Source organism: Bufo bufo, chromosome 6 (assembly GCF_905171765.1).
Source record: "Bufo bufo chromosome 6, aBufBuf1.1, whole genome shotgun sequence".
In the NCBI taxonomy this organism is placed as follows: domain Eukaryota; kingdom Metazoa; phylum Chordata; class Amphibia; order Anura; family Bufonidae; genus Bufo; species Bufo bufo.
Window position 1 is genome coordinate 301,884,000 of NC_053394.1, and position 24,591 is coordinate 301,908,590.

Genomic DNA, 24,591 nt, shown 5'->3' on the forward strand with positions numbered 1-24,591 from the left:
CTCTAATTCTAAGTTAAACATGAGGCTAACAATTCCGGGAAGTCTATGTGGGCGCAGGACCTTGGAGAGTCATGTGATGAGATCATGTGACCCGTTGCGCAGCACATGACCTCCGTCAGCTGGAGGCGGCAACAAGGGAAGTGTGGCCGTATCAGGGGACGGCCGGTCACATGGTCCAGCGGCCGGTCACGTGGTCCAGCGGCTGCGTACGTCACACCCTGTCTCTCGGCAACCAGAAGCTGATGCCACGTCAGAGAGGGGGAGTGTGAGATTGGCTGGGAGGAGCGAGTTACGTCCGTTCCTAACAAGAGAGAGCTAGCTCAAATAAACTCATTTTATACTGCAATAACCATGATGGTGCTATAAAATAAAGTGAAATACAAACGATACTTGTGTTACACTTCTTTAAGAAATACAGTGATCTTTGTTAAAATAAAGAATGTTTTGGGTACAGGTAAGTCAGATGTAATACTTGAAAGCAGAATGTAATATTTGCATATAACTGTTAAGAATAATATACACTGCTCAAAAAAATAAAGGGAACACTTAAACAACACAATGTAACTCCAAGTCAATCACACTTCTGTGAAATCAAACTGTCCACTTAGGAAGCAACACTGAGTGACAATCAATTTCACATGCTGTTGTGCAAATGGGATAGACAACAGTTGGAAATTATAGGCAATTAGCAAGACACCCCCAATAAAGGAGTGGTTCTGCAGGTGGTGACCACAGATCACTTCTCAGTTCCTATGCTTCCTGGCTGATGTTTTGGTCACTTTTGAATGCTGGCAGTGCTTTCACTCTAGTGGTAGCATGAGACGGAGTCTACAACCCACACAAGTGGCTCAGGTAGTGCAGCTTATCCAGGATGGCACATCAATGCGAGCTGTGGCAAGAAGGTTTGCTGTGTCTGTCAGCGTAGTGTCCAGAGCATGGAGGCGCTACCAGGAGACAGGCCAGTACATCAGGAGATGTGGAGGAGGCCGTAGGAGGGCAACAACCCAGCAGCAGGACCGCTACCTCCGCCTTTGTGCAAGGAGGAACAGGAGGAGCACTGCCAGAGTCCTGCAAAATGACCTCCAGCAGGCCACAAATGTGCATGTGTCTGCGCAAACGGTCAGAAACAGACTCCATGAGGGTGATATGAGGGCCCGACATCCACAGGTGGGGGTTGTGCTTACAGCCCAACACCGTGCAGGACGTTTGGCATTTGCCAGAGAACACCAAGATTGGCAAATTCGCCACTGGCGCCCTGTGCTCTTCACAGATGAAAGCAGGTTCACACTGAGCACATGTGACAGACGTGACAGAGTCTGGAGACGCTGTGGAGAACGTTCTGCTGCCTGCAACATCCTCCAGCATGACCGGTTTGGCATTGGGTCAGTAATGGTGTGAGGTGGCATTTCTTTGGAGGGCCGCACAGCCCTCCATGTGCTCGCCAGAGGTAGCCTGACTGCCATTAGGTACCGAGATGAGATCCTCAGACCCCTTGTGAGACCATATGCTGGTGCGGTTGGCCCTGGGTTCCTCCTAATGCAAGACAATGCTAGACCTCATGTGGCTGGAGTGTGTCAGCAATTCCTGCAAGACGAAGGCATTGATGCTATGGACTGGCCCACCCGTTCCCCAGACCTGAATCCAATTGAGCACATCTGAGACATCATGTCTCGCTCTATCCACCAACTGTCTTGCACCACAGACTGTCCAGGAGTTGGCAGATGCTTTAGTCCAGGTCTGGGAAGAGATCCCTCAGGAGACCGTCCACCACCTCATCAGGAGCATGCACAGGCGTTGTAGGGAGGTCATACAGGCACGTGGAGGCCACACACACTACTGAGCCTCATTTTGACTTGTTTTAAGGACATTACATCAAAGTTGGATCAGCCTGTAGTGTGTTTTTCCACTTTAATTATGAGGGTGACTCCAAATCCAGACCTCCATGGGTTGAAAAATTTGATTTCCATTTTTTCATTTTTGTGTGATTTTGTTGTCAGCACATTCAACTATGTAAAGAACAAATTATTTCAGAAGAATATTTAATTAATTCAGATCTAGGATGTGTTATTTTTGTGTTCCCTTTATTTTTTTGAGCAGTGTAGTAATCCTTATAAAAAATGGAGGGTATAAATAAGTAGGTATAGTGCGTTATGACTATAAAACGTGGGTAAAATATATAGTGTAATCCGTCTGCATAAAAGCGTGAGTAAAATATATAGTCCGAAGATCCGTCTGCATAAAAGCTTTTTCAGAGATGAGTTTTCACTTCGTGAAAACTCATATCCGACAGTATATTCTAACACAGAGGCGTTCCCATAGTGATGGGGACGCTTCTAGTTAGAATATACTACGAACTGTGTACATGACTGCCCCCTGCTGCCTGGCAGCACCCTCCCCCTATTGTAATATCATTGGTGGCCAGTGTGCGGCCTCCCCCGCCCCCCCTCCCTCTATTGTAATATCATTGGTGGCCAGTGTGCGGCCTCCCCCGGCCACCCCCCCTCCCTCTATTGTAATATCATTAGTGGCCAGTGTGCGGCCTCCCCCGGCCACCCCCCCCCCTCTATTGTAATATCATTGGTGGCCAGTGTGCGGCCACCCCCCCTCCCTCTATTGTAATATCATTGGTGGCCAGCGTGCGCCCCCCCGCCCCCCCCCCCCTCTATTGTATTAATATCATTGGTGGCCAGTGTGCGGCCTCCCCTCTCCCCCCCCCCCCCCCCCCATCATTGGTGGCAGCGGAGAGTTCCGATCGGAGTCCCAGTTTAATCGCTCTGGGGCTCCGAACGGTAACCATGGCAACCAGGACGCTACTGCAGGCCTGGTTACCATGGTTACTTAGCAATATTAGAAGCATCATACTTACCTGCTGTGCTGTCTGTGTCCGGCCGGGAGCTCCTCCTACCGGTAAGTGACAGGTCTATGCGGCGCATTGCTTAATGATCTGTCACTTACCAGTAGGAGGAGCTCCCAGCCGGTCACAGGCAGCGCAGCAGGTAAGTATGATGCTTCTAATATTGTAATATTGCTAAGTAACCATGGCAACCAGGCCTGCAGTAGCGTCCTGGTTGCCATGGTTACCGATTGGAGCCCCAGAGCGATTAAACTGGGACTCCGATCGGAACTCTTCGCTGCCACCAATGATCGGGCAGGGAGGGAGGGGGGGGAAGGGGAGGCCGCACACTGGCCACCAATGAAATTACAATAGAGGGGGGGAGGGGGGCCGACGGAGGCCGCACACTGGCCACCAATGAAATTACAATAGAGAGGGGGAGGGGGGCCGACGGAGGCTGCACACTGGCCACCAATGAAATTACAATAGAGGGGGGGAGGGGGGCAACGGAGGTCGCACACTGGCCACCAATGATATTACAACAGAGGGGGGTGGCGGGGGAGCCGCACACTGGCCACCAATGATATTACAATAGAGGGAGGGGGGGCGCACACTGGCCACCAATGATATTACAATAGAGGGGGGCGGGGGGGGGCGCACACTGGCCGCCAATGATATTCAAACTGGGGAGGGAGGGGGGTCTGCCCCCTGCTGCCTGGCAGCCCCTGATCTCTTACAGGGGGCTATGATACGCACAATTAACCCCTTCAGGTGCGGCACCTGAAGGGTTAATTGTGCTGATCACAGCCCCCTGTAAAAGATCGGGGGCTGCCAGGCAGCAGGGGGCAGTCATGTACACAGTTCGTAGTATATTCTAACTAAAAGCGTCCCCATCACTATGGGAACGCCTCTGTGTTAGAATATACTGTCGGATCTGAGTTTCAGATGTAACTCAAATCCGATGGTATATTCTAACATAGAGGCGTTCCCATGGTGATGGGGACGCTTCAAGTTAAAATATACCATCGGATTGGAGAAAACTCAGATCCTATGGTATATTAACTCCTGACTTTACATTGAAAGTCAATGGGGGACGGATCCATTTGAAATTGCACCATATTGTGTCAACGTCAAACGGATCCGTCCCCATTGACTTGCATTGTAATTCAGGACGGATCTGTTTGGCTCCGCACAGCCAGGCGGACACCAAAACGACTTTTTTTTCATGTCCGTGAATCCTCCAAAAATCAAGGAAGACCAACGGACGAAAAAACGGTCACGGATCACGGACCTACGGAACCCCGTTTTGCGGACCGTGAAAAAATATGGTCGTGTGCATGAGGCCTTAACATTAGATCTATGCTTATTGAGCCGATTGCGCAAGGTTTGTATAGTGTGCCCCACATAGCGGAGGTTACATGGGCATGTGATGAGATAAATGATGTTTGATGATCCACAATTCAATTCATCCTTAATTATAAAAGATTCATCATTTCGGCCCAAAAAAGATGTGGTGATGTTTAGGGATCTGCAGCAAAGGCATCTCGATTTATTGCACCTATAGCTCCCCGGTGTCTTGGAGCTGACTGGTCTGGCTACTTGTTCCCGTCTATTTTTCAATTTACTTGGGGCTAACATATTTTTCAGTGATCTTGCTCTTCTAAAAACTAAAGACGGTTGTTTAGTTAATTCTTTATTCAGAAAGGGGTCCTTTTTCAGTATATACCAGTGTCTGGACAGGACTCTCCGGATATCCGTATGCTTGTTATTATAGGTGGTTAAAAAATTAGTGTTACTGCGTTTCGTGTCCTTTTGTTTTTTGGTTCCTACCAGACATTCTGATTGTGTGAATGTTTTAGCTTTATTGAAGGCTGCATCTATAATATCTGTTGGATATGTTTTCTGGGAGGCATGTTTTAACCAATCTCCTTTACTTCCACATTTTCTGATCTTGAGTTACCACAGGTGGAGCGTTTTTTTTTTGTGCCTAGGCAAACTACCTTGGGATAGCAGAGAATATTGTGTTAGAAACATTAAAATTCACTGCAGAAAAATCGGTTTCTGACTGATTTTGACCATACATTATAGATGGCTATTGGCGGATTAGGTTAGCTTTTATCTAATTTGTGCATCTGAGCATGGTCTGCCAGCAATAGGACCTGAGCAGATTGATATATATGGGGTCATTTATCCAACTGGTGTAAAGTAGAACCACTCAAGATTCCACCTTTCATTTTCCAAAGGAGCTGTCAAAAATGAAAGGTGGAATCTGATTGGTTGCTATGGGCAACTAAGCCAGTTCTACTTTACACCAGTTTGATAAATAGTTTTTGTATATTTAAATCCATGATCTTCATGGGTTTAAGATTCCAAGGGGCAGTCTACTCTAATGGGCAGTCTACTTAGTGATTGACAGCTGTCAGAAAGTCACAAAAGTATATATCAATCTGTTCAGCTCCTCCTGCTCTCTACCGTATTTCTAAGGTGACTGGTTCCCTTTAAGACACCTCCCATGAAAGCAGAACAGTTTTCACAGTTCATCAGATTACAACAAATGTTATTCAGAGATCGAGTGGTAGATAGCACATTTCTGCAGGTACAGCATGTCTTGAAAACAGTAAAAATGTAAAACATTTTATGTAATATTGCTAGAAAACGTGACTCAGCCTTTGATAACCATCTTGCATGCTCAAACCTTGTCATATGCACAGGCGCTTTCCTCCCCCTTTTCTCCACTCTCCTTCCTTCACTGACCACAAATGTGAAGGGACAGGAAGCAATGCCTGCTATTATACAGCGTGGATACCTGTATTCTCGCCTTGTATTGAGACAGAAGACAAAACCTCAAACCAGCTCAGTGGAAACACTGACAAGACACAAAAAGTGGTCAGAAACAAGGCAGCTTGCAGATGACCTGTGCACCCATCTCAGAGGGGATTATAAGACAGTGCTTGTGTGCTATGTGTTTTGTACAATAAGGCTACATGCACATGACCGTGCCGTTTTTTGCGGTCCACAAATCGCGGATCTGCAAAAAAACGGAAGCCGTCTGTGTGCCTTCCGCAATTTGCGGAACGGAACGGGCGGCCTATTGTAGAAATGCCTATTCTTGTCCGCAAAACTGACAAGAATAGGACATGCTATATTTTTTTTTGCGGGGCCACGGAACGGTGCAACGGATGCGGACAGCACACTGAGTTCTGTCCGCATCTTTTTTGGCCCCAATAAAGTGAATGGGTCCGCATCCGAGCCAACAAAACTGCGGCTCGGATGCGGACCCAAACTACGGTCGTGTGCATAAGAGCTAACACTAGACCCCCCCCCCCCTCAAATTTTCCATATGTGCATGACCTTGTGGCATTGCTAGTAAAAAACGGCACGGTCATGGCACGGTCATGTGCATGTAGCCTTATTGTATCCTGAGGAATGCAGCCAATGCCTGCCTGGGAATCTGGCTCTCTTCTCTTGTGGTGGGAGCACCCCCTGTGACCGCAATTGTTAGGTCTCTGGCTTTCTCCGACTTTGTAAAAATAGATTCTTCTTATTGCTTGCTATGTATCAGTTCCTTCATGCAAGATATATCAATGGTGTACCTTGTGAACTGTCACCAGCTTTGTCCATTACACTCTGTATCCTTAGCAACTCTTTATAGTTTGCGGATTTGCTTAGCCAAGAAAATTTCAGGCTCAAAATACGTTTATGTTCATCAAATATTAGTAACCATTAGTTAACTGGTAACATTGGCAGAGAGCAACTAGGTAGCCAGTCCTACAATCACTACTGACAACATACATTAAGGGTCACTTGCGTCAGATCGTGAATGTGTGTCGTATATCCACGATCATTAAGAGATTCTTTGTACTCCTTCTTTAGACGCTGTACAGAGTTACTCAACCAGCTGTGTAAATTGTATACAGTATTTGTAAAATGTCACTTTGCCTATTTCATTATTTTGTTCATTTTCCTGTTATAGCTATTGAGGAACCCAAGCAGATGAAACCGGAAATGGGGAGTAATCGGGCGCTGGTACTGGACCGATTAGCCAGCAATGTTGCAAAAAGGAAAAGCTCTATGCCACAAAAATTTATTGGTAGGTGACATCTTCAGTAAGTTGGTTTCTTCAGGCGGTTGTCCCACATTGCAGCTGCTGCACAGTGAGCCATGGACAAGATTTGCAAAAAGCCCCAAGTCAGCTCAGTTTGCAAATTAAGCAAGTGTTAACTGATTAGGCAAACCACGTGACCATTGGAGATTAGCAAAATGTTAACAAAATCTGCAGACTGTGTAGATTTGGGGTGACTGCTTCATGGGTCACCATCCTCAAGGTTCTAATTTCTAAGTTTAGACAATGCCCGCCCTTTACTCTGATTATCTACATATGTAGACATGGAGTGTCATTACCTCGGGCTTTCTCCAGAATCTCCCCGGTGTTTATGGGTTCCTTGGTTTCACAACCTCTTTCCAGTCATTATAAGAACATTCACTCATGCAGTTCATACTAATGTCTGTTTATTTTGAGTGGGAAAGGGGAGACTTACAAGTATTGACGTATAGCCTGAAAAAGGGGAAGGATTCACCAGGACAGCTGCAAATTTCAGGTACTTAAAAAAAAGATCAACCACAATCTCATCAACATTTAAATATATTTGACATTGAAAATGTCTACAGTGAATTAACCCTGAGGGATACACATGTTTAGTCATTTAGTAAAGTGTCATTTCACAAAGTGTATACTCAAATTTGTAAAAGCTGGGTCCAACTAAAAGCAGTACAATGCTGATGTTCTGTAAAACCAGACACGCTACTTTGTAGAGCTAGCTCAGCTGAATGTAATAATACCTTTCACTTATAGACCTGTTGCTTTATTCTGGAGAAAAAACACTTTTAATCTACAGTATATGCAAATAAGTAGTTAAGGGTGGTCCCAAGCCACAGTGCAGGGGCGTAGCTATGGGGGGTGCAGAGGTAGCAGTCTCTACCGGGCCCAGGAGCCTGAGAGGGCCCAAAGACCCTTGTGCCACATAAGAAGACACTGGTATTATAGAAAGTGCATGCTGGTCAAGTTACACCTCTGTCTGGAGGGAAGTGGTTAGGTCAAGAACTTGGCATGGGCTGTTTAAATTCTTGTCTCAGGCAGCATGAAAGCAATGTGCCTCCCTGACCCTAGCCACAAAGCACTGAGGGAAGGGGGGCCCAAGCTGAACTCTTGCACCAGAGCCCATGAGCCTTTAGCTACACCCCTGCCACCATGCGCACATTTTCTCCTTCTGCTTCCTCTGTCAGCCCTTCCTTCTCTTTCTTGATTGACCAAGTCAGTTTCCTGTATAGTTATCTCAGCTGTCCTATCTTCCTATTATTTAGGAAGGAGAGGGAATGGCTGTCAGAGGAAACAGGAGGAGCAAAGGTGCACAAAGTGGCTTGGGCTGCCAGATCCGGAAATCCGTATGCAAACGTATATCTTTTTTTTTCCAGATCCGTTAGACTTATTCATTGAAATACCGGATCTGTCTTTCCGGTATCATCCAGAATAACGGATACGGTATTTAAACTTTTTCAAAGCTAGAAAGAACAGGCATGCGCAGACCGGAAAACCGGGTCTGGTGATGTGGAAATTTCCGGAACACTTGGTACCGGATCCGGCATTAATACATTTCAATGGAAATTAATGCCGGATCCGGCAAGTGCGGTAGTGTTCCAGAATTTTGGCCGGAAAAAATACTTCAGCAAGCTGCAGTATTTTGTCCGGTCAAATACCGTACAAGGAACGGAATGTGAGACATCCTGATGCATACTGAACGGATTGCTTTCCATTAAGAATGCATTGGGACGAAACTGAAGCGTTTTTTTCCGGTATTGAGACCCTCAACACCGGAAAAGAATGACGCTAGTGTGAAAGTACCCTTAACTGCTCATTTTCTCCAGAACAATGGATTGTTAAATGAAAGTTCTACAAGAGCTTGTGTCTGATTTAACAGCAAATCTCCAATTGACTGACCCCCTTTAACATACTGCTCTGGTACACAAGCTCTTTGATACCACCAGCCATCCTATTCTATGGGAGTGACAATAAGAAATCACCAAATGATTCAGTGTTGTTAGTGCGAACACCGTTACCACCAGGATGGATGGAATGTTATTTATTAGGGAATCTCAAATATAATGTTTTCTTTCTAGGACTGTTTAGTTGTGTTCAGAACAAGCTGCATGTCGTATACTAGGGTTGTTTTATTGGTCTGTTTTGATAAATATATTACTCCTTTTAGGTTCTGTGCCTATGACTTTTTTTTCTACTGTCAACTACTCCTTGACATATACAGTACCTCAGTAGGACGTATAACATTGTTTAGGCATATAGTGGCATATGGCAGCCATTGACTCCCATTGTAACATTTACCACGTTGACAACGCTTTGTACAGTACATACTGATCCAGTTTATGATAAAAGGACCCAAGACACTGTTTTGGAATATGCTGGGTGCCTATGGATATGTTCTTTATGGAGTTTTTACAGTGCAGTGATGTTAATAGAGCCTTATAGCTATAGCTTATCTGAAATCCAGTGATTCTTTGTAGAGTTGCCTGCAGGGAAATGAGTGCTGATATATATATATATATATATATATATATATATATATATATATATAAAAATATATATATATATATATATATATATATATATAAAATATGCTATATGTAGAAAATACTAGCTTAAATAATTTTTGGACAGTAACACAATAACATAACGCACCAGACTGCCTTTCTTGCTCATCCATATTCGCCACTGCATAAATAGACTTCCATGTTTTTCATGTTCAGTTCAAGCATATCATATTTTAGAGAGATACAAAAATACCCAATATACAATTATACAGAAATTATGTAGAAAACTATGTGCATAGAAACATTTTACCTCTAGGTCATAAAATAAATAAGATGAAGGGCAATGATATTTGAAAATGGCAAAGTATTAAAATGAATGTCACCTCAAAACTAAAATGATTGTTTTCATTCTGTTTGTACGGGGCTGCCATAATCCTCTTTTGAACTGACAGGTTTCTAGGTGTGAGGTTTGAGAAATGAATTGTTTCTGTTTCACATTTACACAGTGGGAAAATCTGTTTGGATTATGTGCAAGTGTAATGTTTTTATTGTGAGAGCAGCGTAAAGATGAGGAGGCCGTGTATACATGTATCTTGAGAACACAGCAGAGACACACACAGAACGTCTGATTTTATGTCATGTCTTAGGGTCTTTTCACACAATGTCTGTAGTGTACAGTTACTGTATGTGTCAGGAAAGTGCAAATGGACCCATAGGCCTTCATTATACTGTTATGTATACTACGTATACACATAGTATATTTGATGTGGCTCTCTGTAAATTACTATTTACAGTTTATCGGACCAAATACAAGCCATAGTTCAGTGATCAGTAATTAATGCGCATGCGCCGGTTTCGCGCCGTTAGCTGGCGCATGAGCATTAATTACTGTGATGCCGTACAAGGAATGGACATCGCAGTGCGCATGCGCCGGCCGACGGACTGAGTGCGCAGGGCGAGATCTCGGCGAAACAAGAAGTAAGTAGATGGGCGGTCAGAGGGAAAGAATGGGCGGGGGGAAGCGACAATAAGGCTGAGCTAGCTGGGCACCTACGAGGGTAACGCCGCCCCTGGGCACTTGCGAGCCCTCATTTGCATATGCTACTAAGTTGTTTTTTGCCGGTTTTATTAACTGTAAGGCTGCTAGAAAGCTATGGGAAGGGTTAAAAAGGTGAGACTTTGATGACAGACTCCCTTTAAGGACCAGGCCATTTTTTGCAAATCTGACCAGTGTCACTTTATGCATTAATAACTCTGGGATGCTTTTATCTATCATACTGATTCAGAAATTGTTTTTTATGTTAGTGGTAAATTTTCTCTGATACATACCTCATTTCTTTGTGAAAAAGTTGAAAATTTCATGAAAAATTTGAAAATTTTGCATTTTTCTAAATTTGAAACTCTCAGCTTGTAAGAAAAATGGACATGCCAAATAAATTATATATTGATTCGCATATTCAATATGTCTACTTTATGTTGGCATCATAAGGTTGACATGTTTCTTACTTTTTGAAGAAGTTAGAGGGCTTTAAAGTTGAGCAGCAATTTCCCAATTTTTCATGAAAATTTCAAAATCTGAATTTTTTCTGGGACCAGTTCAGTTTTGAAGTGAATTTGAGGGTCTTTATGTTAGAAATCCCCCATAAATGACCCCATTATGAAAACTGCACCCCTCAAAGTATTCAAAATGACATTCAGAACGTTTGTTAACCCTTTAAGTGTTTTACAGGAATAGCTGCAAAGTGGAGGAGAAAATTCAAAATCTCCTTTTTTTACACTAACATGTTCTTGTAGCCCCTTTTATTTCATTTTTACAAGTGTTAAAAGGAGAAAAAAACACCTCATATGTGGATGTAGAGTGATCTGAGGGTGAACTATACGGCTCAGAAGAGAAGGAGCGCCATTGGGATTTTGGACAGAAAATTTAGCTGAAATGTTTTTTGGGGGGCATGTCACATTTAGGAAGCCCCCATGGTGCCAGAACAGCAAAAAAAAAAACAACACATGGCACACCATTTAGGAAATTAGACCCCTCAAGGTACATAACAAGGAGTCTAGTTTCCTAAATGTGTGCCATGTGGGGGTTTCTTGCTGTTCTGGCACCATGGGGGCTTCCTAAATGTGACATGCCCCCCCAAAAATTTGGAAGACTGTGGACAAATAAATTAAAATGGGGGAAGGGGATTATAAATTTAGTACTCCATGGAAGTGTGATACTCCCTGAAGCAACCGTTAATGCAGAGGCCCGGATAATCGGGGCACGTGTCACACTGAGTGGTGGTGTCCTTCCGTATCCCCCTCCTGTTACACACTCTACACTTTTTTTTGGGACCGTCCCTTCTTTCCAGTATGGGGGACCACACCTGGAAAGTGTTGGCCAGGGACGATCCAGGCGCCTTCAGTTCCCGAGGTACTCCGGCCTGCTCTTTCCCGGTCAGAAAAGATCAGGGCCTTGCGGACTGCCTCATAGAACTGGAGGAATTTCCCTGTGTTGCCAGCGCTCCGGGACAGCAAAAAAGAGTTGTACAAGGCAACCTGTACCAATTAGACCGCAACTTTTTTGTACCATGCCCGGGTTTTGCGCATGGCGTTATATATGGCTTGAGGACTTAATCAGAGAGATCAACTCCTCCCATATACCGACTGTAGTCCTCGATACAATCGGGCTTAAAGGGCTTCTGTCACCCCACTAAAGTAATTTTATTATTTTTTTCTACTTAAATTCCTTATACTGCGATATATCAATATATAATGCTCTTACTGATTTTCGTTCTGTAGTTTCTTCAAAAAACGGACTTTTATAATATGTAAATTACCCCTCTACCAGCAAGTAGGGCGGCTACTTGCTGGTAGCAGCCGCATCCTCCTTTCATAATGACGCCCCCTCCTCATGTTGATTGACAGGGCCAGCGAACGCGCTCGTCCTCTGGCTGGCCCTGTCTGCGTTTTAAATCTCGCGCCATCGCCGTACCGGTCTTCAGTCGGCGCAGGCGCACTGATAGGAGGATGCTCGCTCGGCCGCTCCTTCCTCAGTGCGCCTGCGCCGGGTGTAGATGTGACGTCATCGGCGCAGGCACATTGAGGATGGATCGGCCGAGCGAGCGTCCTCCTCTCAGTGCGCCTTCGCCGACTGAAGACCGGTACGGCGCAGGCGCGAATTTTTGAACGCAGACAGGGCCAGTCAGAGGACGAGCGCGTTCGCTGGCCCTGTCAATCAACATGAGGAGGGGGCGTCATTATGAAAGGAGGATGCGGCTGCTACCAGCAAGTAGCCGCCCTACGTGCTGGTAGAGTGGTAATTTACATATTATAAAAGTCTGTTTTTTTAAGAAACTACAGAACGAAAATCAGTAAGAGCATTATACACTCACCTAAAGAATTATTAGGAACACCATACTAATACGATGTTGGACCCCCTTTTGCCTTCAGAACTGCCTTAATTCTACGTGGCATTGATTCAACAAGGTGCTGATAGCATTCTTTAGAAATGTTGGCCCATATTGATAGGATAGCATCTTGCAGTTGATGGAGATTTGAGGGATGCACATCCAGGGCACGAAGCTCCCGTTCCACCACATCCCAAAGATGCTCTATTGGGTTGAGATCTAGTGACTGTGGGGGCCATTTTAGTACAGTGAACTCATTGTCATATTCAAGAAACCAATTTGAAATGATTCGAGCTTTGTGACATGGTGCATTATCCTGCTGGAAGTAGCCATCAGAGGATGGGTACTGGTGGTCATGAAGGGATGGACATGGTCAGAAACACTAAGGGGCCTAAAGTGTGCCCAGAAAACATCCCCAACACCATTACACCACCACCACCAGCCTGCACAGTGGTAACAAGGCATGATGGATACATGTTCTCATTCTGTTTACGCCAAATTCGGACTCTACCATTTGAATGTCTCAACAGAAATCGAGACTCATTAGACCAGGCAACATTTTTCCAGTCTTCAACAGTCCAATTTTGGTGAGCTCGTGCAAATTGTAGCCTCTTTTTCCTATTTGTAGTGGAGATGAGTGGTACCCGGTGGGGTCTTCTGCTGTTGTAGCCCATCCGCCTCAAGGTTGTGCGTGTTGTGGCTTCACAAATGCTTTGCTGCATACCTCGGTTGTAATTTCAGTCAACGTTGCTCTTCTATCAGCTTGAATCAGTCGGCCCATTCTCCTCTGACCTCTAGCATCAACAAGGCATTTTCGCCCACAGGATTGCCGCATACTAGATGTTTTTCCCTTTTCACACCATTCTTTGTAAACCCTAGAAATGGTTGTGCGTGAAAATCCCAGTAACTGAGCAGATTGTGAAATACTTAGACCGGCCCGTCTGGCACCAACAACCATGCCACGCTCAAAATTGCTTAGATCACCTTTCTTTCCCATTCTGACATTCAGTTTGGAATTCTGGAGATTGTCTTGACCAGGACCACACCCCTAAATGCATTGAAGCAACTGCCATGTGATTGGTTGACTAGATAATTGCATTAATGAGAAATAGAACAGGTGTTCCTAATAATTATTTAGGTGAGTGTATATTGATATATCGCAGTATAAGGAATTTAAGTATCCAAAAAAAATATATGACTTTAGTGGGGTGACAGAAGCCCTTTAAGGACCGGTGCCGCGGTACCTCGCACAGTGACAGGGGTAATGCCGTTACTGTGAATTGTGGACAGTATAAGGACATCCCTCTTGTCCTTATATCTGACCAGCAACAGGTTTCCACTGGTAAGGGCACGGGTCTCACCCCTGGGGATAGGTACCTGGAGGGGGTGGGTAGGGAGGCCTCGTTGACCCACAAGCTGACGTGGATCTGGCAGCGAGGGACTGGAACAAGAGGATACTAGTATAAAAGTTATCCACGTACAGGTGGTAACCCTTATCTAGCAGTGCGTGCATAAGGTCCCACACAAGTTTCCCGCTAACACCCAGAGTGGGGGTACTCTCTGGGGGTTCAATAAGGGAATCTCACCCCTCATACACACAAAACTTGTAAGTGTACCCTGAAACTTGTAAGTGTACTCTCACAAAGTTTGTATAGCTTCACGCCATACCTTGCCCGCTTATTGGGAATGTACTGGCGGAAACTGAGTATCCCCTTGATAGCAAGGAGAGACTCGTCAACAGCGACCTCCCTTCCAGGTACATAGGCCTCCAAAAATTTGGCCCTGAAGTGATCGATGACCGGCCTGATTTTGTACACCTCCGGGGGGACATGCTGCATTATCTGCATAATGCAGGCATTTCCGAATGGCCTCAAAACGGCTATGTGTCATGGCCATACAGTAAAGTGGGGTCTGGTAGAGAACGTCCCCACTCCAGTACTGCCTGACACAGGTTTTTTTGACTAGGCCCATGTGCAACACAAGGCTCCAAATCGTCCTCATCTCGGCTGCATTGACTGGAGTCCAGCCACCGGACCTAGCCAAAAAGGAGCCTGGGTGTTGAGCAATAAACTGTTGGGCGAACAAGTTTGTTTGCTCCACCATCAGATTTACAAAGTGGTCACCGAAAAAAACAAACTAAAAAAGTCATATTCAGTGAAGCCCACTGTGCGAATCTGGATTCTTGGTTGGCCAACAAAGTCAGGAATCACGGGCTCAAAATCCTCTGGGGTACACCAGGCAAGTAGGGGGCTCAGGTGGACTTGCCTGGTGGGCAACTAGTACGAGCCCCAGGGCTGCTCATATTAGTGGGGGCCACCTTGGGGGCTCATCATCATCACTAGATGATGAGGAAAACGAGGATGACAACAGGAAAGTGGGGTCATCCTCGTCCTCACTGGGGCTCTCGGAGTCGGAGAGCAGCTGGGCATATGCCTCCTTGGCCGAGAACATCCGGCGGGCCATCTTCTAACGCTAAAGGGGAGTGTGTGTGTGTGTGTAAAACTTTATTTAGTGTTTGTGGGGGGACGGTGTGTTTTTACGTATACCTTGCGGTGGGTTGAGCGATGCGCTAAACAGTGGCCGGACGCTCTTTTACAGCTAAGAGTGCCGGCCACAGTCAGCGCACCCACAAAAAAAAAAAGCAAGCTGCAGCACCCCTGCTGTGCTGTGGACCCCAGACACCCTCAGATCCGGGTGCTGCACACAAAAAAAACCTTTTTTTTCACTCTCCCTGCCTAACCTTAAGCTCTCCCTAAATCTTTATTTGCAAGATGGCACTTTATGGTGGCTCAGGGGCCACGGATGGCGGCGGATCGCGTGGGAGGCAGAGGGACCGACACGTGGCTCCTCTCTCCTTGCTCACACAGAAGTTTGCGGGCGAGGAGAGTGGCGCTCCGTCCACCTGTCCATCCAGCCAATTACAGGCGATCCATCACCGCCACCTCACAGGATCTATGGAGGGCGATTGGTGGTGTATATTACACCACCGATCACCCTTCTATTCCGGGTCACCGGAGACCCGAATGACCCGGAAACGCTGCAAACCGCAGGTCTGAATTGACCTGCGGTTTGCAGCGATCGCCGATACGGGGGTCACAGGACCCTCCCTCGGCATTGTCACAGTGTGCCTGCTGAATGATTTCAGCAAGCACCCTGTTCCGATCACTGCCCGCCGTGCGGCGGTGATCGGAAATACACAGGGCGTACATGTACGCCCTGTGTCCTTAAGGATTTGGACATCAGGGTGTAGCTGTACGCCCTGTGTCCATAGGAGTTTAAACAATTACATGGTAACCCTGCTGCCGCTGCCTCCATATGGCAGCAGCGTCCGGTTGCCAGGGGACACAGGAACGCAGCCTGGGCCTCTCTGACATCAGAGCTCCAGTCCAATGAGTAAGCACGTCAAGGCGCACAGGCGGCAGCACTACTTGGCATGCAGGGACGCCGGCATGAGCGTGTCCCTGCATAATATAAGGATGGCATCTGCAGTGAGTAGATGCCGATGAATTTCTGTTCCTCTGGCTCCTCCTGCTGTTCCTTTGTGGTATTGCGTTTACTTTGGCTGTGGATTTCTAGATCTGGTATTGTGACTACATTTTCTGGCTTCTGGTGATTCAGTCTTGTATTGCTTTCCTGGTTTTTGACTTCTGGTGTGTCTGGCTCTCTCTTTTGCTTTTGGCATTTTGTTGACCATCTGGCTTTTGACCCTGGTACTGTACGACTACTCTTATTGTGTCTGTTTGTTCCCTGTTTGTGTGTTGCTCGCTCTCATATGTAGTATAGTGACTGTCGACCAGTTGTGGGGTCCCCGTGTAGGGTGACTGTGCAAGTAGGCAGGGATAGTGGGTCTGGGAGTTTTAGGGCATCACTATCCCTGAGTGGGCTTGCTACATTGTCATCATATCCTGACTACTTGGCTCCAAGTGTATAGTTTTCCTGCAGCGCCAATACAGGAGACGTAAAGCATTGCATTGTGTGCCCTAGAATCAATGGACTGTACATGGAAGAGGCAGGTCCTCCAGAGAAAGCAAGCCTCTTTGTACCTAGTTTCTGTTCAATCTAGCTATTAAAGGTTCTGAATGAAAGTTTACCAACTCTATTCATAGGCGGTAGTTTCTAAACCATGTAATTAAATGGATGCCATGTAATACTACATTTGACCACTGCAGATGAAATGGTTAGCATTCTATTGTCAGACTTATGGTGATAGAATCCGATCACTGGGGGTGGTTTTCATTAGAGGAGCTGTTCAGGTAGGACAGCGGTGGGGAACCATTTTGCTGCCAAGGGCCATTTGGATATTTGTAACATCATTCGGGGGCCATACAAAATTCTCAATAAAAAATTTTTACTGCTGTATTTGGTCAAACATATAATTGACTTAGGGATAAGTTACAGAAATTGCACTTCAATTAAAATAATCTAGAGGGCTGTATTTTTGCAGCACAAAATAGCGCCTGCACTATATATATACAGTATATTACATACAATACAGGCGCCATATTGACCACACATAGCAGTCTAATTTTTAAGTTCAGAATGTTACTTATTTGACATTAATGGCAGGAAGCTAAACCCAGGGGGTCCAGAGAGGGGTTCACCCAGCTTTCACTCTCCCTGCCTCTTTCTTCGCAACTGTCCCTGCCTTTGTCCCTTTCTCAGCAAAATATCTGCCCCCACCTCCATCAGCCTGAAATCAGCCTCCTATCAGACCCCCCAGGCCTACATCAGCCTCAGATCAGACTCCCATCAGACCTCTAAGCCTCAGATTAGACCCCAATCAGACCCTTCCTAGCTTCAGATCAGACTCCCATCAGACCCCCAGCCTCAGACCAGACCCGGATCAGACGCCCAGCCTCAGATCAGCCCCCATCAGACCCCCTAGGGTCAGATCAGCCCCTATAAGACCCCCCAGCCTCAGATCAGACCTTCATAATACCCTCCCTAGCCTCAGATCAGCCCCCATCAGACCCTCCCCAGCCTCAGATCAGCCCCCATCAGCCCCCCTAGTCTCAGATCAGACCCCTATCAAACCCCAGCCTCAGATCAGACACCCCCAGCCTCAGATCAGACCCTCCCAAGCCTCAGATCAGACCCCCATCAGACCCTCCCCACCCTCCTTTAGCCTCAGATCAGCCCCAATCAGACATCAGATCAGATACTGTATTTAAGATAAACAAATAAACTTACCTCTCCAGCTCCGTACGGCGCTGCCTCTTGGCAGATTCACTTACCCTCCCTGTTCTTCTTCCTGCCGCACTATATTGTCACCTCACACCGCACAGCGTCAGGTCATAGTGCACGTCTACGTGCACTGCGTCCTGACGCTGGATGTGTCAGGACACAGTGTGGGGCTGAAAGAAGACCAGGGAAGGTGAGGACAGCCAGTGCAGTGCTGTTCTCACCTTCCTGTGCCTCCCGTATGCTAATGACCGCTTCCATAATGGAAGGGGTCATAAGCATTTTCACATTATGTTCTGGCAGGGGGCCGGGGGCCACATGAAATGATACCGTGGGCCGCATACGGCCCTCGGGCCGGAGGTTCCCCACCCCTGAGGTAGGACAAGAAGGTAATATAATTGAAATTTTTGTATAGCCACTGAGTCATTCAATAAACTGTATCTGTATGGCGGCACCTGCTTACTGAGAAGGCCGCACATGCTCAGTTTCATCCTTCAACTGCCTCCAGAGCTGTGATAGGGAGAGCACAGAAGAAAGGACACACCCCTGAGCTGCCAGCTTGATATAAATCTAGCAGAGCAATTGGAGCACTGAATGAGGAAATCTCTGGATTGACGTGAGGTACAGGTCTAGTTCTAGCTTTGTTAGAAAGAGCTTGTTATGTTCTATATGATGACTAATTTTAATTTCATTTTTTACGTTAATAATGAGATAATCCATTTAAGATGCAACAATATTAACAGTCACAGATATTTAGGTATCAGTTCCTGAGCTTAGTGGAGCTTCGAATTACACCTCGGTAGCTAGGGAAACATTCATAGGGAAAGACTTAGGAGGGACCTGATTGCATCACAAGGAGTTTTTGTGATGTGATCAAGGGCCATACATTGCATAGGCAGAGAACACAGGGTCCACTGAAAACCCCCCGGAGTGTCTGACTATATTTTCTGTCTGACAACTGCCTGTGTACTATTACTATACAGGTCATCCTACTGGCATATATAATAATAGATATATGCAGGTACATTAAAAATCATTAGAAAACCGTCATGGACCTGAAACAGTAAAAAGAATAAACAACTTGTAGGGTTATTTATCAAACTGGTGTAAAGTAGAACTGGCTTAGTTGCCCATAGCAACCAATCAGATTCCACCATTTTTCTGGTTGCTATGGGCAACTAAGCCAGTTCTACTTTACACCAGTTTGAAAAATGACCTCATCAATGTTTAAAAAATAATCAGTAAAGAAAATTTTTTACAAGCACACATTTTTTTTTTACAGTAAACTGTAAGTACAGAAACATTGAATATATACACATTTGATATTATCATGAGTGTGACATGTACAGTAAATTTTAGCATAATGTATGTTGATCATAAATGCTGTATATAAAATGAACAAATTGAAAACTGGCAGAATTGTTTTTTTTTTTTAACTGCATTTTTGCCAAAATAAAAAAATCTACATAAAGTAAACACTACACATCAAGTTACAATGTCCTCTGATTACATATTTTCAACAATACAGTGGTCTTCCCTGGGCTATTGTAACTTAAAGTCAGATTCAACATGTAGTGCCACAGACATTGCCAATTGGAAGTATGTGTGATTGGCTGGAAGGTCTAGTCAATCATCATGGACATTGCCCCGGTAAAGCACCTGTATTACTGAAGTGTATGCATTGATTGTCTGTCTAGTAGCGCCTCTCTACAGTAGTATGATGTACTGCTCTTTACCTATACCAGTATGAGCTCCTCTTTTGGACACCGGATGAGGGCAGCTCCATTTTTATTTTTCTGTTATGCTATGTGTACTGTATATAACCCCCAAAGAAGCCCCTCAACTCAATATATGAAGTGATTCTGCATTATCCAGCAGTTAATCCTGACTTTTTTTTTTATATATAAGGACTTGTTTTATTTGTATGTTATCTGCTTTTTTTTTTTTTAAATGTTCTTATTTTGGGACTTTGAAACCAATCCCTAGTTTCCCCATAATAGAAATAGATCCAAGAACCAATATCAATCCTAATATTGCAGGGTTTTGAGGAACCATTGTATGTAACAAAAAATAGCACATACAACAAAATACAACTGGGCCTGAAAAAAAGAAATCTACATTGAGCAAAAAATGTAAAAAGATATGACCGTTGAAATGCAAAGAAGAAAAATAAAATGTTCTGGCCTTCAAGGCCCAAACTGGCATTGTTCTCAAGTGTTTAAGCTGCAAATAGTTATGCGATGTGAAATTGGAAATTCCTGTTAAAGTATGGGGATTTTATATATAGAATCTTGGTCACATTTGGCAAATTGTATTTTTAGATTTGCTGGTATATATGCGAACAGGCCAGTAGAGGAAGTACAGGGAATTATTGCCCCATTACGGATGAATCCGGTGTCTAAAACTGTTTGTATTTGTGTAGCATATCCTTTTCTGTGCAGTAATGCTTTGTTTATTATGGGGGCATTTGCTGAAGAGAAAGCCTTCTTTTTATTATTGAACACTCTCAGTACAGGAGACTTGCTACAAAGGCTCCTTTACCTGGACCAATGATTGCTCCTTCCCAATAATTGCCCTGTGTAAATGTGCTGCAGATCCACTGATGAACCAGCAAACTCTCATTCATCCGGTGGACATCAGAATCATCATTTCTAGGCAGCAGACTGTGCTGTCTAAACTGGAATCTGCTTCCCAGAAACAATGAATGTGTATGGGTAGGTGTGATCACTCTAGAGATCATTCATCCCCATACAGCAGAGGTGATTGCTGCATTGCTGCTACACGCTTTACCCTCCTTTAATGAACAGGCAGTAGTTCATTCCCGATATATTTGCCTGCTGTGTCTGCCTTTAGTGTTACGATGAATAAACACCAATACTTGTGGAGGTGTAAAAGACCATGAGAAGGGGGATGGAGGGAAACCATGTTAATTAGCCATTTTATCACCACTCAGCAGAGCCCAATGGTTAAAGATTATTGTGTCATAAATATTTTATGGTCACAGTCATTAAAGTGTATCGTACACTCCAGTCTTCATTGCTTCTGGACCAAGTATAATTCTGCTATTTGTGTTTTTATTTCCCTTCTTGGGGGGAGTAATATCGGCAAGACTTCTGCTATCATAATCAAAAACAGCATGTGTGACAATAATGACTGAGACACAAGGGCGGTATTCTGGACTGTCCTAATGCAGATATTGGCAATCTCATAAATTTATTGTTGGGGTGATTGCCAGTGTCATTCCTGAGTGTAGCGTAATAACAAACTGAAACCTAAAATTACTGCTGACCCTCTTTACAATGCACTTTTCTACAGATACACATTTTCCAGTTGTTACTACTTTATGACTTTATGTATTTTTTATGGCTTTATAGATTGGCTTTTCTTTGTTGGTTTTCTCATTCAAATCAATGTACACACTTTTTTTTGGACACGTGGTGGTTTAACAGTTGTAACTTTTATTTGTTGGACTACCAAAATAATTTTTACATGACATTTTGGGCTTTTTATTAATATGTTTTTAATATATATTTTTATACAGTTTTTATTCACTTTTGGCTCATAATACGTTCCCCAGGAACAAGTGTATTTACAAGTGTATTAGGAAGATGTGAACACTGCAAATAATTTAGTTATTTTGGCACAGTAGGATTGAAGATATTTTCTCATGAGAATTGTACTATTGTGAGATTTGAAAAATCCATAGAACCTAATACTTATTAAAAGAAGAACCAGATTTGCTCATTCTGCTGTGACATTCTACCCACAAACATGCACATAGGCTGCATGCAGCTGCCCTCAGAAAACAGGTGATACCTCAGGTGTAATGAATAGATGCCAGCTTTATATACAGTATATAGCACTGTGACAGGCAGCCCTCTGCTGTCATTCCTGTAACCCTGCCTATTGTGCAGGGGATCACTGGCTTGACACTTTCTCATATTGTGTATTCAGGTCAGTCTGACAGCCAGAATCTCATCATTTTCTTACCTTGAGCGATCTTTCATAAGTTCCTTGTTCACACACTGATTCATAGCAGCTTGTCTGTCAGGGGATGCTCATGTATTGATAAGTGAGAATGTAGTTGTGTAACATAAAAACGTGTTGTAGGGTCAGGAGCACTTACCAAATTAACCTGAGAAGGGGGTTTTTGCATTCCGTGAATCATAAGTGTAATGTTGCATTAGTAAGCTTCCTGAAATAAATTCTTGTAATTTGTTTTTACTTATATCACATCCTTACTTTGCGATTAACCTTCTTTACTTGATCCCAGTGTGGTTTGAAGCCTTTTAAATAAACTCTGTGCAGCATTATTACATTTTAACTCATTTAACTCATTCTGATAGTCACCCATTAAATATTTGACTTGTTGGAGAAGGATGAGGGAACCAGTTTGGCCCGAACCGAGTTCGGTCCAAACTTTGCTATTTTTCGGAAGGCAGGCGAACCCGAATATTTTCAGGTTTCTTTCGGATGAATCCAGTAAAATGGCACTTACCGATATTTTAGTGCACATGACAGCGGGAAAAAACACTAGGGAGGTAGAAGGGTTCTCACATGCCTCTGAGAGGAAGTGGGAGAGGGAAAGCTTGCCCTGATTGGCGTCCAGGCTGACAGACAGCCTGAATGAGCCAATCAGTGCTGCAGCAGGCAGGGAGGTGCCCTAGCAGAAAGAGCAGAATGCCAGGGTGGTTGAGTTTTGCAATGTCTGACAGAAAAACGATCTTAGGGAGTCAGGGAGAGTGGAATAAACAATCAGGGACAGTCAGAAATCAATCAAGCTTGTATTCTACTGCCAGGGACAGTGAAGGGAAAGGCTAGTAGAGTTGTTGCGATACCAAATTTTTTATTCGATTTCGATACCATAAAAAAGTATTGCGATACTCGAAACCATGCGATACCACGCGAAAAAAATAAACCAAAAAAGCCACGTGCAGTCCGCATTTAAAAAAAATGGCGATTCGCGCAGTTTTTAGGGTACTTTCACACTAGCATTTTTCTTTTCCGTGATAGAGTTCCGTCACAGGGGCTCTATACCAGAAAAGAACTGATCCGGCATATCCCCATGCATTCTGAATGGAGAGTAATCCGTTCAGGATGCATCAGGATGTCTTCAGTTCAGTCATTTTCACTGATCAGGCAAAAGATTAAACCGTAGCATGCTACGGTTTTATCTCTGGCGAAAAAAACTGAAGACTTGCTGGAATGCCCATAGGAATGTATTAGTGCCGGATCCGGCATTCAAAATCCGTCTGTCCACATGACAAGCGGAGAGACGGATCCGTTCTTGCAATGCATTTGTGAGACGGATCCGCATCCGGATGCGTCTCACAAATTCTTTCAGTCACATGCAGATTGGCGGATCCGGCGGGCAGTTCCGACGATGAAACTGCCCGCTGGATCACACTGCCGCAAGTGTTAAAGTAGCCTTATTTATTTTTTTTCTGTTCCAGCGTTTACCGCATAGATTTTTTTCTATTTTAATAGTTTAGACTTTTCGGACGTGGCGATATGTGATATGTTTATTTATTTATTGTTTATATATTTTATATGTAATTTATACTTAATATTTTGGTGGGGTTTTTATACTTTTTTTTTTTTTTTTTACTTTTTATTTAATATTTCCCCCCTTAGGGGCTAGAACCTGGGATTTTGTCATCCCTTGTCCTATTCACCCTGATAGAGCTCTATCAGGGTGAATAGGACTTTACACTCTCCCTGCTGCTCTGTGCTCTGTGCACACAGTAGCAGGGAGCCGACTATGGCAGCCAGGGCTTCAGTAGTATCCTGGCTGCCATGGTAACCGATCGGAGCCCCAGGATTACACTGCTGGGGCTCAGATCAGAAGCTGCCACTGCACTACCAATGAGAGGAGGTGAGGGGACTCTGTGGCCACTGCCACCAATGATTTTAATACTGGGGGGGTTGAGGGGGGGAGGGGGCGCTGCGCCACCAATGATTCTAATACTTGGGGGAAGGGGCGGGCGCACTGCGCCACTAATGATAATTAAGCTTTAATACAGGAGGCGGGTACTGGCAGCAAATCAGCGGCAGTTAGGTGCGGCACCTGAGGGGTTAACTGCCGCTGATCGCAGCTCCCTGTCAGAGGCAGGGTGTCGGCAATGTGATTCTGCAGCCGGCACCCGCCTCCTGTATTAAAAGTTAAAGACTACCTTTCGTGGGTTCGAACTTAGTTAAGTTAGCAGGACATGTAGAGCGGCGCCCAGGGATCTCCCTGCACCTACTATTATTCCTGGGCGCCGCTCCATTCGCCCGCTGTGCCCCAGTTACAGTCTCCTGCTCCGTATGCTAATTACTACTATCGAAGCGATGGGGAGGAGACATCAGCTTCTCTGCTGGGCGTTCCTTCTCGGGGAGGATCCTGCCCATATAAAATCTAAGAACATTGATCTAAAGGCCTTAAAGAATTTATATGGTAAGGGGATAGGAATAGTTCTAAAGAAATATAATAACCTTGGCAGGACACTCATTTTTAGTGTGTGGATCCTCCCAAACCAAGATAAAGGTGTTTTCTTCCAAGTCTGTAGATCTTTCCTGATTTCCTCCAAAAGGGGGGAAAAATTGGTGGAG

The 24,591-nt window shown here is 44.7% G+C and overlaps 1 protein-coding gene across 4 annotated transcripts in view; it reads left to right on the forward strand.

Moving 5' to 3' along the window:
- The window catches only part of IKZF3 (IKAROS family zinc finger 3), a 138,351-nt gene that overhangs the window by 107,692 nt on the left and 6,068 nt on the right, over positions 1 to 24,591 (forward strand). For all 4 annotated transcript variants that reach the window (XM_040436909.1, XM_040436905.1, XM_040436906.1 and 1 more), the window contains one exon: positions 6,807 to 6,923. In XM_040436909.1, the coding sequence (XP_040292843.1) occupies positions 6,807 to 6,923 (117 nt within the window). The remainder of the gene's footprint in view (positions 1 to 6,806; positions 6,924 to 24,591) is intronic.